Source organism: Heloderma suspectum, chromosome 2 (assembly GCF_057233095.1).
Source record: "Heloderma suspectum isolate Gila_16-S chromosome 2, 16-S_ref, whole genome shotgun sequence".
Classification (NCBI taxonomy): domain Eukaryota; kingdom Metazoa; phylum Chordata; class Lepidosauria; order Squamata; family Helodermatidae; genus Heloderma; species Heloderma suspectum.
The window spans coordinates 233,957,393-233,970,341 of record NC_139459.1 but is presented as its reverse complement, the minus strand read 5'-3'; the positions used below and the strand labels follow the sequence as shown (position 1 = coordinate 233,970,341).

The following is a 12,949-nucleotide window of genomic DNA, read 5'->3' as shown; positions in this document are numbered from 1 at the left end:
ACATTTCCAAGCTTTGGGGCTATTTCACAACTTTATGGGAGAAGCACTCCTGGACATTGAAGATTTGTGGCATTAGAGCTGTGGCCCTCCAGATGTTTTTGGATTGCAACTGCCATCAGCCCCAGCTAGCATGGGCAATGGGCCAAGGATGATGGGAGCTGTAGTCTGAACATCTGGAAGGGCACAGGTTCCCCATTCCAGCACTACAGATATAAAAGCCAATGGATGGATAGTACAAGCTTCCAGTTGAAAAGTTAAGTAGTGTGAGGCTGAACACGACCAATGCTCTAAGCATTGGTTGTTTTAAGCAACTTTCAATAATGGCTGCTTTCTTAAATTCTGAGTTCACGAAATGAAACACAACAGATGCTTGGTCAGCACCACCATAAACATTGTTACTTTTTAAAAAATCAATTGACAAAATTGTCAGTTAATAGGAAGCACTTAGTCATAGGATTCAACAATTCCTGCACTTTGAGTCCTAATTAGACACTTTATTCAAAGATCAGCAAAGCAAATATCTACAAATTCTCAAGCACCAGGACAGCAACACACAATCCAAAAGCCATCTTTAAAGAGAAAAATCTCTTATTTGCAAAGCCAATACCATGATTTACACTAGAAGATCTAGTTATTTAACAACATTACTGTACAATCAAATTTCACCCAAGATTTTGCCAGCTGATTAAGATTTCTAGGAGCCTAGCTAGCTACTAGTGATCATCAGAGGCCTGGCACATCTCTAACCAGGAATGGTTTGGTTTTTAGGGTACAAAATCTGTCAAACTGTATTCACGCTGGCATCTGAAAATAAAACAGTTTGACCTATTTTGTGCTCTAAAAACCAAACCATTCCTTTTCTGCCAAGTCAGAAGGCAGATTCACTGCTAGCTCCACTGTCCTGGTCACTTTAGAGAGATGACAGTGCAAGTTGTCATATCACATATCACCCGTTCTCTGCCAGCTAGTACGTTTACTTTGCTGAAGTACATTTAATAGTGTAGTAAGATGGAAACACAAGCTGCAGAGCCCAAAGAGCTATTAGGACAAGGCTATTCAACTGCTTCCCAGGAGACTACTCCCATTAACCATCTTTATCCCTTTCCCTTACCTTCTATACTTCCCTGTACACTCTGCACTTTATCCCAATGTTTAGTTTTGAATACCACTCTCTTCTCCATGCAGCCCAGAGCCACTCCTAACTTGCACATGCTATTCTTCAACCTGAATTTGGAACCCCACTTTTCATTCTTCAGTATCTCTCTGCACCCTACCCTTTCCAATATTCTCTGTCCAGGGTGTTTCATTTTCCCTATCAAAACAATATGCAAAGATATGCCCAGACCTCTAAGCTTTGGGAATTAACAATTTACTTTCCAAAATGGATTCCCCAAGTGGTCAGTAAAATACCCAACAATTCTTCTACTGTGCAAAAGCTAGCAGGAGAGTGAGGGCCTGTCACTGAGAAAGACAGGTCACCTCTAACACACATGTAATGGGAATTCTACGGCAACCCTACTGATGCAGTCCCACTAGTTAATCATCAGGGCTTTAGTTCTACTATGAATTTCACATCTTTCAGCCAGTTAGCCCTTAGGCCTTTTGCATCCGTCCCACCCTTTCTCTAGTCATTTCAGTATGTTGACTGAGTCTCCATTTCCATTTTGCCACTAAAACATGCAGTGCTGTTCTTGTTACCTTGTGGACAATGTTCTAGGAGGCATGCTTTACTCTTCTCCTAAAAACTTTTCAACATCCTGGGCAAACATTACAATTCAAAACAGTCTCTTTATGGATTATGCTATCATAAATTTCAAGTTGGGGGCCTGTATGGCTCCTAACTGAAGCATATTTCTGTGGGGAAATATAACACATTTCCTATGGGCCCCCACAACTTGGATGCAGTCTCCAAATGCTTTTATTTTTAAGCATACTTGTTATTTGGCTCATGTGAAACACAAAACTGCATTCCTGCTTTGATAGTCTCTTCAAAGCACTTCCAATACCACAAGGAAATACTAGCATACTATTCAAGACAATCAGGCCTTGTGCCTTTGTAGGAAACCCATTACCTACACTTTGAAAAGCATAACGAATCATCACCCTCAAGAAACTGAAAATCAAAACCATGTTACATACAGGCCAAGTGGTTTGCTCAACCATAGTTTATGAAGCTGGGAATTACTATCAGATCTGCGTGCTTCCCCCTTACCCTGCCTCCTGCATTTCTCAGTGCACTGATCCTGGTTAGCTTAAGTCCAAAATGGAAAACTGTGGTTTACTACCAGTTTACTAATCAGGATCTTAAATCAGGATCCATCAGTAATTTAAAATCCTGGCTAGTAAAATGACATTAAACCACAGTTCCCCATTTCGGACATAATGGAGAACTGTAGCTTATCCTAATCAAGATCAGTAGTGGGAGGGGAGAGTGCACCCCAGTGTGTTCCCGGCTTTCGAAACTGGTTTAGCAAGCCATGAATGTACATCTAAACCAGGCCATAATGCCTTTGGAATTATTTTCCAGATTTTCTTAATATCCTGGGGATTTTTAAAAGACATTTTAGTGAGCATACCTCAAGTTCACAGATGAGGTATATACAAGTAAATTTCTTGTTAAAGGAATCCATCTTGGAAGCTAAGCATCTCTCAAGTGTGCTCCCTAGCTCTACCTCATTTTTTCTTAGCCACTCTTAGAATAACTTTTTCTGGCTTCATTGCTCATCCTACTTTATTTCCATAAAAACCACAAATATTCATTTCTTGTTTCAGCATAGTTTCTGTCCATCTTAACCCCAAACCTTCTATATCAGCTCTATTTTTACTGTCTCTTCACTTCCTACCTTCTCATACACTAGGTCCCCCTCTTCATATAATGCATTTCATACGGTTTCCTTTATGGCACAAATTCAGATGTAAAACCTGTGTGCAACAGAAATGATTTTCCTCCATTTTTTTTTTAATGCTGCCATGTTAACAATCACCACTGAGGTTGGTCAGTACAGGAAACGGACTACTCCACTGTGCTATAACTATGTCCCAGCCACCTGGATTGAGGTCATCCATCTTATATAGTCAGAGTGTTCCCTCTCCTCTAAGGTATTTGGCAACTTGCATTCTTTGTTTACTGTCAGTTTTTTAAAATCCTGTAACAGTCCTAGAACACAACCTGCTAACCGCATACTCCCTCACAAAGCAAGCGAGTTCATCCTCCCATTCTGAAAGCCCTTCCTGGGCCTCTCTGACTTCATAGCAAGTTGCTTCTCACACCCAAGCGCTGTGTCTGAGCATGGATTATGCTTACATTGCTCGCTAATTCTGCCACTGAACATACCTAAATTTGGCTCCTTCATTCCCACAAATAAAACAGCTCCTCTTGGAAATGGCCAGAACACAGACAAGTCTCGATGCAGATGTTGTCTCAGAGAGTGGTATTAGGGAGATATCCCTGGATCAATGACCACAGCTGCATCCCATTTTCAGGACATCCCAAACACTGCAGAACCTCAGCCTCAAACATTTGTAAAGTCTTTGACCGGGATGGGGGGGTGTCTATAAAACTGCAGTAGGATAAATGCAGTATCCTAACATGGCCCTTGGCATAACGTCTGAGAGCACAGTGCACCATCTCACTGAAGTGATGCCGTATGGAGCTCTTCCATGCCTGTGCCATGAGTTAAAACACCAACTAAAAAATCCAGAGGATTAGGGTAAGAGTGCAAAGAATGCAATATCCAAACCTTTGCTAACAGGAGAAAGCAGGAATAAGCCTCACCTCCATGTGAACATGCAGAGCTCCAGGGATGTCTGTGAGCCTCTGAACTACCTGAAAAACTGCAATTGTTAGTGAGAGATTGACTCAAGAAAAAAACCAGGACTCATTCCCCAAGGTCTCTGGCCACCTCTCATTCTGAAAGCTGCTGGTGACAATGGCTGCCCCTGAAAGATGACATGACAACTTCAGTAACCCAGACAACTTGGTTCCTAGGCATGCCCCCATCAAATTGGGAATGCCTGTCAGTCTAAGAGGCACCTTGAAATTAGAGGTGACTGGATCCTCTCCCTCCAGTCTCCTTAACCTGTGAAAAACACTAGCAGAAAAGAAACTCTATTCTGAAACACAGTAGGATTGAGGAGGGTGTTCATCTTTCTTCGTCCTCTGTGCCTTTTGCATTGTTTAGGAACCCGCCTCTGAGAACCCACACAGTTTGGGTATCCAGACAGTCAGCACAGATTCTAGCCCATGATCTCCAAAGAGCAAACTGGTATTTCCTCAACTGGAAATACGTAATTGTCACCAGTTAAGAAGCTAGCCCAGTAAGTTCACAAGAGATCAAAGAGCATAAATTTATTACTATCTAGTTGTTTTGTTTTTTTAAAGAATCTCTAAGTCACAGCAGTAAGAGATCATTTGGGCTGAATCTTTTTTAAAAATGGCTTTCTTGATGCCAGGATTATCTTTTAAGTTTTGCTTTTCCTTTTCTTAAATACTTGAAGAAAATGAACAAGCATTTATCCTAGCACCAAACACACACTTTGGTAAATAAAACACCACTGACAAAACTTTGTTCACACTCAAAACAAAAGAATAGGAACCCCTGAGATCAAAAAGAATTGAAGAGGGAAAAACAATCACTTTAACTGAGCTACTCTTGGGTGAGAATAATCTTCAAACCTTCCCTTTTCTGTCCCCACAGCCCTAAGAAAAAATGAAACCAAGACAACAGCAATAGCTAAGCTCAGAATCTAAAGCAGCAGCTGACTCATCTACCCCCAGCCCCATTCCCACTCAGCAAATACAAACCCAAAAACACAAACAAAACAAAAAGGACATGTAGTAACGCAGGGATTGGTGAACGGGTGCAGCAGGCAGCCCACAGCACCAGAAGTCCAAACTTAATAAATAAGTGGTAAAAAAAATATCTTTTCTTTTTCCTTTTGTGTGTTTTGTGTCTGTTCACAGTGCGTGAGCAAGGGTCACTGTTGCACAACCTTGAGCCTCCAGTCATGGTGGAGAGAGATAAGCCGGGAGCATGTGGTCACTTGATGGTAACTCCTGATGGCAGATGCTCAACCACAGAAACATACAAGCACAGGCTGGAAAAGGTCTTCTCGCCCAGAGCCTTGTATTCTTGGGCTGTCCAGTGCCTGAGGTGCAAAAGGCTCTAGAACACACCCAACATTCCAGAAAGACCAGACATCCACCCCATCTCTTCCTGGCAATACTGAAGAAGATGAAATGGGCAAGGGTGAAGGAACAGGTGAAGCAAGCCATTCATGCCACTGAAGAGTTGCTCTTGTGAAGACAGGTGCCTGTTGCGGTGCTCTCTCTTGCTCCACCTTGTGAGCTCTGGCTGCCAAGGGGCCCCTTCCCTGGCACAACAGCCACACTACACAGCTACCTGGTGAAGAATGGCAAGTGGTGCTGACTGAGGATGCTGCTTGTGCGGGGGGACTCTGTCTTAGCCATGACATCCTTGAACCAGGAGGCCACATCCACTTCCAGTGTTTCGTAACGCTTGATGAAGTTGTGTTCCTGTAAAGGAACAGGCAAATGAGAAGGAATATAAATCACCTAGTAAGAAGTCACGCCTCCCCTGCCCACTGTACAGAACTATGAGCAACAATTGCTAGCTATACCCAAATGGAACGAGGGTGCACAACAGCACTGAACATACATGGGGAAAAATGGAAAGCAGTGAAGTAAAGAACAAGCAAAAATAATTTTCTCTTTATTTTAAAAACTATGTGTAGATAAGTAAAGAGACCACTTCATTAATTTCAGCCTCTGTGCCACTTGGCACAAACTAATGCTAGGAAATGTTCTTGGTTACTTCCTAAAATGACTACTTCAAAAGTTTAAGGGCTAGCAGAAGCGCCTGCTCTAGCTTTTACCAAACTCTGAGGAAATTTCTAACATTCTCAATGAAGAGGTGCATCTAATACTCACAAGTAGCTTGTTGTACTTTGGTCTCTTCCTGTGATCTTTAGTAAGGCTAGAAAGACAGAAACACACATTCAGTCCACAGGTTTCCAAGTGAATGTTGTTCTTTTTGAGAGAGAATAAGAGGAATTATGGAGCGATCTCCATTACTTGAACACGATGGGTCCTTACAAACAGAAACTCATTTTAACCTCAGGTGTACTCTACCTTTAGAACTTTGCAAGCTAACAGGATGAAGTCCACCATCCTCCCACAACAATATCCTACAGAGGACTAGCACCAATATCCCATGAAAGCTTGCACAAGCCTTGCTGTGCAGGAGGGCTACTCAATGAAATTTAGGAGGAGGGACAAGTGGGCCACATCACTTCAGAGTTATCTAACACAAAACAACCACTCTCAAAGCTGAACCTACCATTAGACAGTTTGCATAATTGTTTGCATCAGTTGCAAGAAACATACTTCAACCAGCTGCCAATACAGCTGACTCCTTGTTGGTATGAGTAGAAATGTGGGGCCGATGAAAGAACATAACCAACTTTCCGCCCTAGTTTATTTATTTATTTACAATATTTATATACTGCTCCACATCAGAAGATTTTGGAGTGGTGAACAACATGATAAAAGAATAAAACAACAGGTTAAAAGAGTTAAAACATTTTTAAAATATTCCTGCACTTATGATAGGTTGACTGCCAGTTTCAGGACAATGAAGGACTCCCTCCACACTCCACTAGAATCAGCCAGGAGCTAAAGCAAAGCAGACAGAGAAGAGCAAAGGACAAAAGCCAGGAGTGTGTAGAGAAGAAGAGGTATTATACAACAATGGATTGGGCCAGAATCTGTGCAGGCCCAGCCTGAAGGCAGAGACAGGATTTACCTTTAGGGGGGAAATTACCAGCGTAGATTGAGCTCTGTCTTTTACAAGAGCATGTTACCAGTTTGAACAAGCAGAACAGTTCCAATGTCCTTAGGTACACTGTTAACTACAACAGAGACAGAGCTGCTCCAGAATTAGCATTACCAATGTTTGAGGGAGCAGCTGATGAGCAAGAGCTGAGATCAGTAGGATTTTAGGAACTGTAGGGCTCACTAGCAACGTATGGGATTGCTAGTTGCTAATTCTAAACACACATTGCAGCATGAGACAGTTCACTCACCAGTCTTTCACAAAGGACTGGAAATCCACAGAAAATCCCATGTTGTTTGGGAGAAGGGGAGGATCTTCTTGCAACACCTTGGTGAGGACCTCAAAGTCTGTTTTGCAGTTCTTGTAGGGAAACTGACCTGTAGCCAGCTCAACCTAGAATGGGAGTGAGAGCAAAGGCAGGGAGCAAGTGTTAAAAAGGCCAAATCAGCCTGTCTCTTTCAGATAATACCAGAAAAAGACAGAACAAGGTAGTCATTGCCTTAAAAACCAGACTGGCAAAAGCTTCAGTATTTCCACATTATGGATGGAAAATGCAGAAACAGAATTATCACTTGGTTTATCCAGCATCAACAGCACACACAGAAGTGGAGTTCAGGATTCCTTAGGCCCAGAAGTCAGCCTCCTTTAAATAAAACAGCTTTAACTTTGCTTTCATACTCTTCTCTTTTTTAAGAAAGAAAGACCCTAAAACCTGCTGCCATTTCCATCATGTATTAAGTAAAGCATATATCAGGAGTGGGTCTAAGGGCCAGACAGCCACTAAAGAAGCATTCCAGGGGCTGCATGCAAAACGTGGCTGTGACCACCTCACTCCCTATCTACTCACACCCTTCCCAGCCATCCATCCTCAGCTGGTCCATGCAGATCAGTTGAGGAGGCCAATATTTCTCAGCTTCCTTTCTCAGCCGTGAGCAGGGGAAAGCATTTATCTTGGATCTGCAGCTGATCAGATATAAGAGCTTTTCCTTGCTTGGGGAGAGGAGGCTGGGCCTGGGAAAGAAGCTGGCGGGCTAGATGAGGAGCCCCAGTTGGGCGAGAGATTCCCCACGTCTGGCATATATGAAAGGCTGCTTAGGACATGATCCAAAACCAGAAGGTCCCAACAGGACATCATTAGGAGAATCAACATTTCATTGAATTTTAAGATGACTCAGACACCCATGCAGGCCCCACAGAAGGCTCAAAGGGCTGCATGTAGCCCACAGGGCACGGGTTGCCCATATGTACCTTAAAGATAGGCAGCAGGTTTCACTTACCAGAGAGATGCCCAGGCTCCACACATCTGCACGGATATCATAATCTGGTTTTGAGGGATCGGGCGGGTCTATTCTCTCAGGCTAGAAACAAAAAGGCTATTACAAACTCAGCCAAAAGAATATCTCTTTGCTACTTGTTTCTCATCTGCACCTAGCAAGGTTCCCCCAATTACAGAAACCAAACCATGTTGCTAACAAAATCCTTACTTTATTTAATTACGGCAGTTCTTATTATATTGATTTAACATTATTTTAGACTGCCTTTAAGAGTGGAACCCTCCCCAAGGCAGTGTAGACAATAAAGATACAAAAGAGTAAAAATTTATAAAAACAGCAATTACAAATAAAACCAGGAGTCCAAAGCTACAATTAGGAAAAGGCAAACAACAACAAGTGGGTCTACAGAACTTTCCTGAGGGCCTGCAAAAAAGGATCTGATAACACCCCCATCCCTCTGCAATAATAGGAGCTCATTGCAGAAGTATGGGGTCATTACTGAAAAGGCCCGCTTCTGCTGCTAGAACAGGAACTGCATAATAGTTACAGCATAGTTTCCAAAAGCTTAGGCCAGATTCTAGTGATAATCTTCTACAGTGTAACATACAAGAGATTTAATCTTCAGTCCCAGAGAATGGTCTCAGACACATGGTGCATTTCAACTGTTGAAACTAAGCAGGTCTGGCCTAGAGCACTGCCTTGATGGAAATCATATGTAAGCAATGATGAGCAATTTGGAGGAAGAGTACAAGTGTAACAAATTACTTTATTCAATCATACCACAGTAGAATTCCTGGTGGTATCCCCTAACCACTTCTCCAGCCCTTACCGCCATATATGCTGCACAACCAGCACTCCGGGTTTTGGCTTTCGAGTCCACCAGCCTCCCACTGATCCCAAAGTCACACAGTTTGATTTGCCCCCTCTCATCCAACAAGATATTGGAAGGCTTCACATCTCTATGGATGACACCATGTTTCTCTTTCAAATAGTAGAGTGCTTTGACAATCTGAAAGCAATACATCAGAAACAAATGCTGAAGAAATTATCAACTGTTCACTATAAGCAAAACAATTCTGTACTAGTCTAGAACGGACCACCATGTGCTGCATGAAAACAAAGGTAATTCATTCATTCTGAGGCATGATATGTGGAAGAGGGAGTTTTAGTTACATAATTTCATTTATATAAAACTACACAAACCTGTAGAGAAAGTATCACACCTTTGACCATACTGATTACAAAGTAGTTTTCAGGAATACTATTAAAAAGGGGGAGATATGTGTGTGCATCAATGCTCTTAATATTTCTTCTTGGAAGGAGAAATCTGCCAGCCACCCCTGATGACAATTAATTCTCTTAGCTTCCGTAGTTTTTAGTGGGATGTGATAACACCCCAAAACCTTCAACTGAAGTCTGGATTTGATCACATCATTATGCAGTGCTAGAGTGGGTGTATGTGTAGGAAACCAGCCCCTTTTGTGCATAATACTTCACGAAACTAGAGATAATAAACTGGCCTAATAAAGCTGCATGTAGTTGGTCGTGGTGCACAAGTGAGATTTTCACATCCCAGACACCTTCCATGTTGCAAAAATGGAATATAATCTGGGATTTGGTCATGACTATAGGGACCATTTCTTGTCTTAGTTGGGCAAAGCCCTTGGAAAATCCTTGCTCTCTTCTAGGATTCTGGCTGCAAAAGAGACTGCAAACACTCACTGCTACGGTCATCTTTCCTAGGATCCTCTCAGGGATAGGCCCCTGAATGCGTTTTTTCAGCTTCTCTGCACAGGTGCCCATTAGCTCCATGGCTATAAAAACGTCAGTCTATGGGGCAGGAGGGAAAAACAAAAGTAAAAATTAAGATTATAACTAGCTTGATATATTTTAAAAAAAGACAGACTAAAGAAGATGGCGGCACTGGGTTCACTCACATTTGTAATGAAAGTTCCAAAGCACTGAACAATGTAGGGGCAGTCGTGACTCTTTAGCACCACATCCAGGTCCATCAAGATCCTCTTGTTCTCCTCTTTGTTACCAGAACGACGCATTTGCTGAGCAAAGAGGAACAGAATGGGGCATGTGTGAGAATTGGGAGCGGATTGGGAAAGAGAAAGGAATTGAAAATGGTAACAGTTTGCCTTACGGCCTCTGAATGCTTTATGGTTAATTCAAAAATCATCACTACTTTCCATCGATGTTTACTGTAAACCACTTCACCCCATCCAATCCCACCCCTTTTCCCTCAATAGCTGAAATGAGGACCAAATCATTTATGCTCCCCAAAGCTCCCTCTGATCACCAGTGAATGAATCCCTGCAGGACCCCACCCTGCTATCTTTTCCATTTCCTTTTAAGATAACTTCACCTCAACACCCAAGTAGAACTGCCTCACCTTCACAGCTATGATGTGCCCCGTCTTCTTGAAACGCATTTTCCACACCTGCCCACATGTCCCGCTTCCAATCTCACCCAGATTTTCCAGGTCATTGATTTCGGCTTGGTACCTCTACAAGAAGATGAACACACAAAGATCAGATACAAATAGAGAAGCTATTGATCAGTCAATTGTATATTGAAAAACAGGAGACTTGTTTAGCTTTTAGTGCAGTCAACACTTAACCCAACAAGTTTCAAGGTATTTTAAACCGCTGTACCTCTCATCTCTGTCTGCTAAATATGCTCCATAAAGCTACACTGTGGAAGCGAAATACAAGGTGAAGCTTCAAACTGCCTCAAAGTTCTGATATGGGCACAAAACTGTGGGTGTACAAAGGCAGTGCAATTCTCCCACTGAAATGCTACTTCTACCTTAATTCCTCTTTCATTTGCACCACAATAAAGGGGAATGAAAGAACCAATATAAAGATGTCCCACCACCCTAGAAAGCAGGCTGTGCTAGACCAATGGGCTATCCGGCCCACCATCATGCTGCTCAATACCTCTAAGGCCACCTGCCTCAACTATTTAGGTTGGCATGCCTTTATGTATGTACTAGATCAAGTCTGCTCACCTGCCCTCCGATAGTCAAGTAACCCGTTTGCTTCATAATTTCCTGCAGTTTCTGATCGATCTCTATACTAGGAAGGGAAAGGGGGAAAAAAGTTAAATAATGTAGAGTAGCTTCCAGCCATAACATGGCAATATCTCAATACACTATTTCCTACAAAAACAAACACCATGGAGGGCTACAAGCTCCTCTTCTTAACAGGGGCACTTAGGCAATCCTATAACATGAAGATCTCTACAATGAGAATTTTTAAAGATGTGAATGTAAAGCTAGCAACTGACTAGTCAAATCCATAACAAGTCCCCTATACCTCTTCCCAGTTGTAAATAAGAATTGTGCAGGTTACATCACACATTGTTATTATCTGATGATTCCAAAGTAAGCAGCATCTCTTCTGCCAACTGTCAGGGCCATTATGATTAACATTTCTACTGCTGCATACTTGTGTGTCCATGCTACACATCACTCATTAAATAGGCAAAATTAACACATTAGTTCATGAACATGAGACTTAAAACGTCTTATGACCCAATATAGATATTATGTTGCACACAAAAAATTGCACTTCAGGTAAACTAGGATATGAAAGTATCACATCTATGGTATGAATCATGCGCCCATTTCAAAAGCTCTGCCACTTACATCAAAAGAGCAGTTAGGGGCCACTTGAATTCAAGCCTTCATACACTGCCCCATGAGAAGCAGCTGTTAAGACTGTGGCAAAAGCAATTAGCAGTGAACATTCAGTCTCTCAACATGCTATTATCCAAAGCTACATAGGCACATGGGTTGCAAACTCTTGCTGTAGTATGCACAGATCTGTCAGACCGGATAAGGTCCACTGCTGTACATGCTAGGGTTACCAATTCATCAGATATTAAACAACATAAATGCTTTTCTTTCTCAAAACAAACTGACCACTCCTAGTTTGAATACAAGAGCACAGAAGATGAGTACAGCATCTGCATGATTAAAGGCCTGAAACAGTGGAACAGATTCAACAGAAGACACCAGCACCTGACTAAGAACGTAAGAAGTACATAAGAACAGCCATGCTGGATCTCTCTAGTCCAGCATTCCGTTCACAAGGTGGCCAACCAGCCGCCTGTGGGAAGCCCACAAGCAGGACATGAGGGCAATAGCACCCTCCTGCTCATGTTCCCCAGCAACTGGTATACACTGGCATACTCCGATACTGGAAACAGCATATAGCCATCAGGACCAGTAGTGACTGATAGCCTTATACTCTGTGAAATTTGTCTAATCCCCTTTGAAAGCCATCCAAAATGGTGGCCATCACTACATCTTGTAGCAGCAGACCCCATAGTTTAACTATGTGCTGTGTAAAGAAGCAGTCCCTTTTACGTATCCTGAAACACACCACAGGTCACAGCAAAGGTTGGTTTAGTTCCCCAAGCTGATGCCTTCCAGATGTTTTTCTCCAACTCTGCTTACCTCTCCATGCTCCGGTGCATGAGGAACGGTGGCTGAGGCAGGCCCAGCATGTTTCGGGGGCGTGACGGGTGAGTGTGATGCTGGGGTGAGTTCTCCAAAGAGGAGGATCGGCTGCTACCATCATTGGCTAAGGGAAGCTGCAATGCTGAGAGGAGGAGAGGAAGAGTCAGACAATGAGGTAGCAGTACTTGGACTCCCGGTTTCAAGCTGGATCCTTTTGCAGCCTAAAACTTTCTGTATTGAATGTAGGTGTGCTAGGGAACCAGCCTATCAACCCGAAGAAAAAGTCCATTATTATCCTGACTTTTGAAGTGCCAGCTTTGCACTACTGTCCTCCAAACTGCTCTCAAATC

At 42.6% G+C, this 12,949-nt stretch overlaps 1 protein-coding gene across 2 annotated transcripts in view; it reads right to left on the bottom strand.

The window, feature by feature from the left end:
• Positions 1-476: 476 nt before the first annotated feature.
• MAP2K7 (mitogen-activated protein kinase kinase 7) overlaps positions 477-12,949 on the bottom strand; it is a 34,330-nt gene continuing 21,857 nt past the window's right edge. For both annotated transcript variants that reach the window (XM_084838504.1, XM_084838505.1), the window contains 10 exons: positions 12,597-12,741; positions 11,145-11,211; positions 10,527-10,640; positions 10,066-10,185; positions 9,851-9,958; positions 8,958-9,137; positions 8,132-8,212; positions 7,105-7,247; positions 5,951-5,996; positions 477-5,536 (listed from right to left, as the gene is read on the bottom strand). In XM_084838504.1, coding sequence (XP_084694630.1) covers positions 5,399-5,536; positions 5,951-5,996; positions 7,105-7,247; positions 8,132-8,212; positions 8,958-9,137; positions 9,851-9,958; positions 10,066-10,185; positions 10,527-10,640; positions 11,145-11,211; positions 12,597-12,741 — 1,142 coding nt within the window. In that variant the 3' untranslated portion in view covers positions 477-5,398. The remainder of the gene's footprint in view (positions 5,537-5,950; positions 5,997-7,104; positions 7,248-8,131; positions 8,213-8,957; positions 9,138-9,850; positions 9,959-10,065; positions 10,186-10,526; positions 10,641-11,144; positions 11,212-12,596; positions 12,742-12,949) is intronic.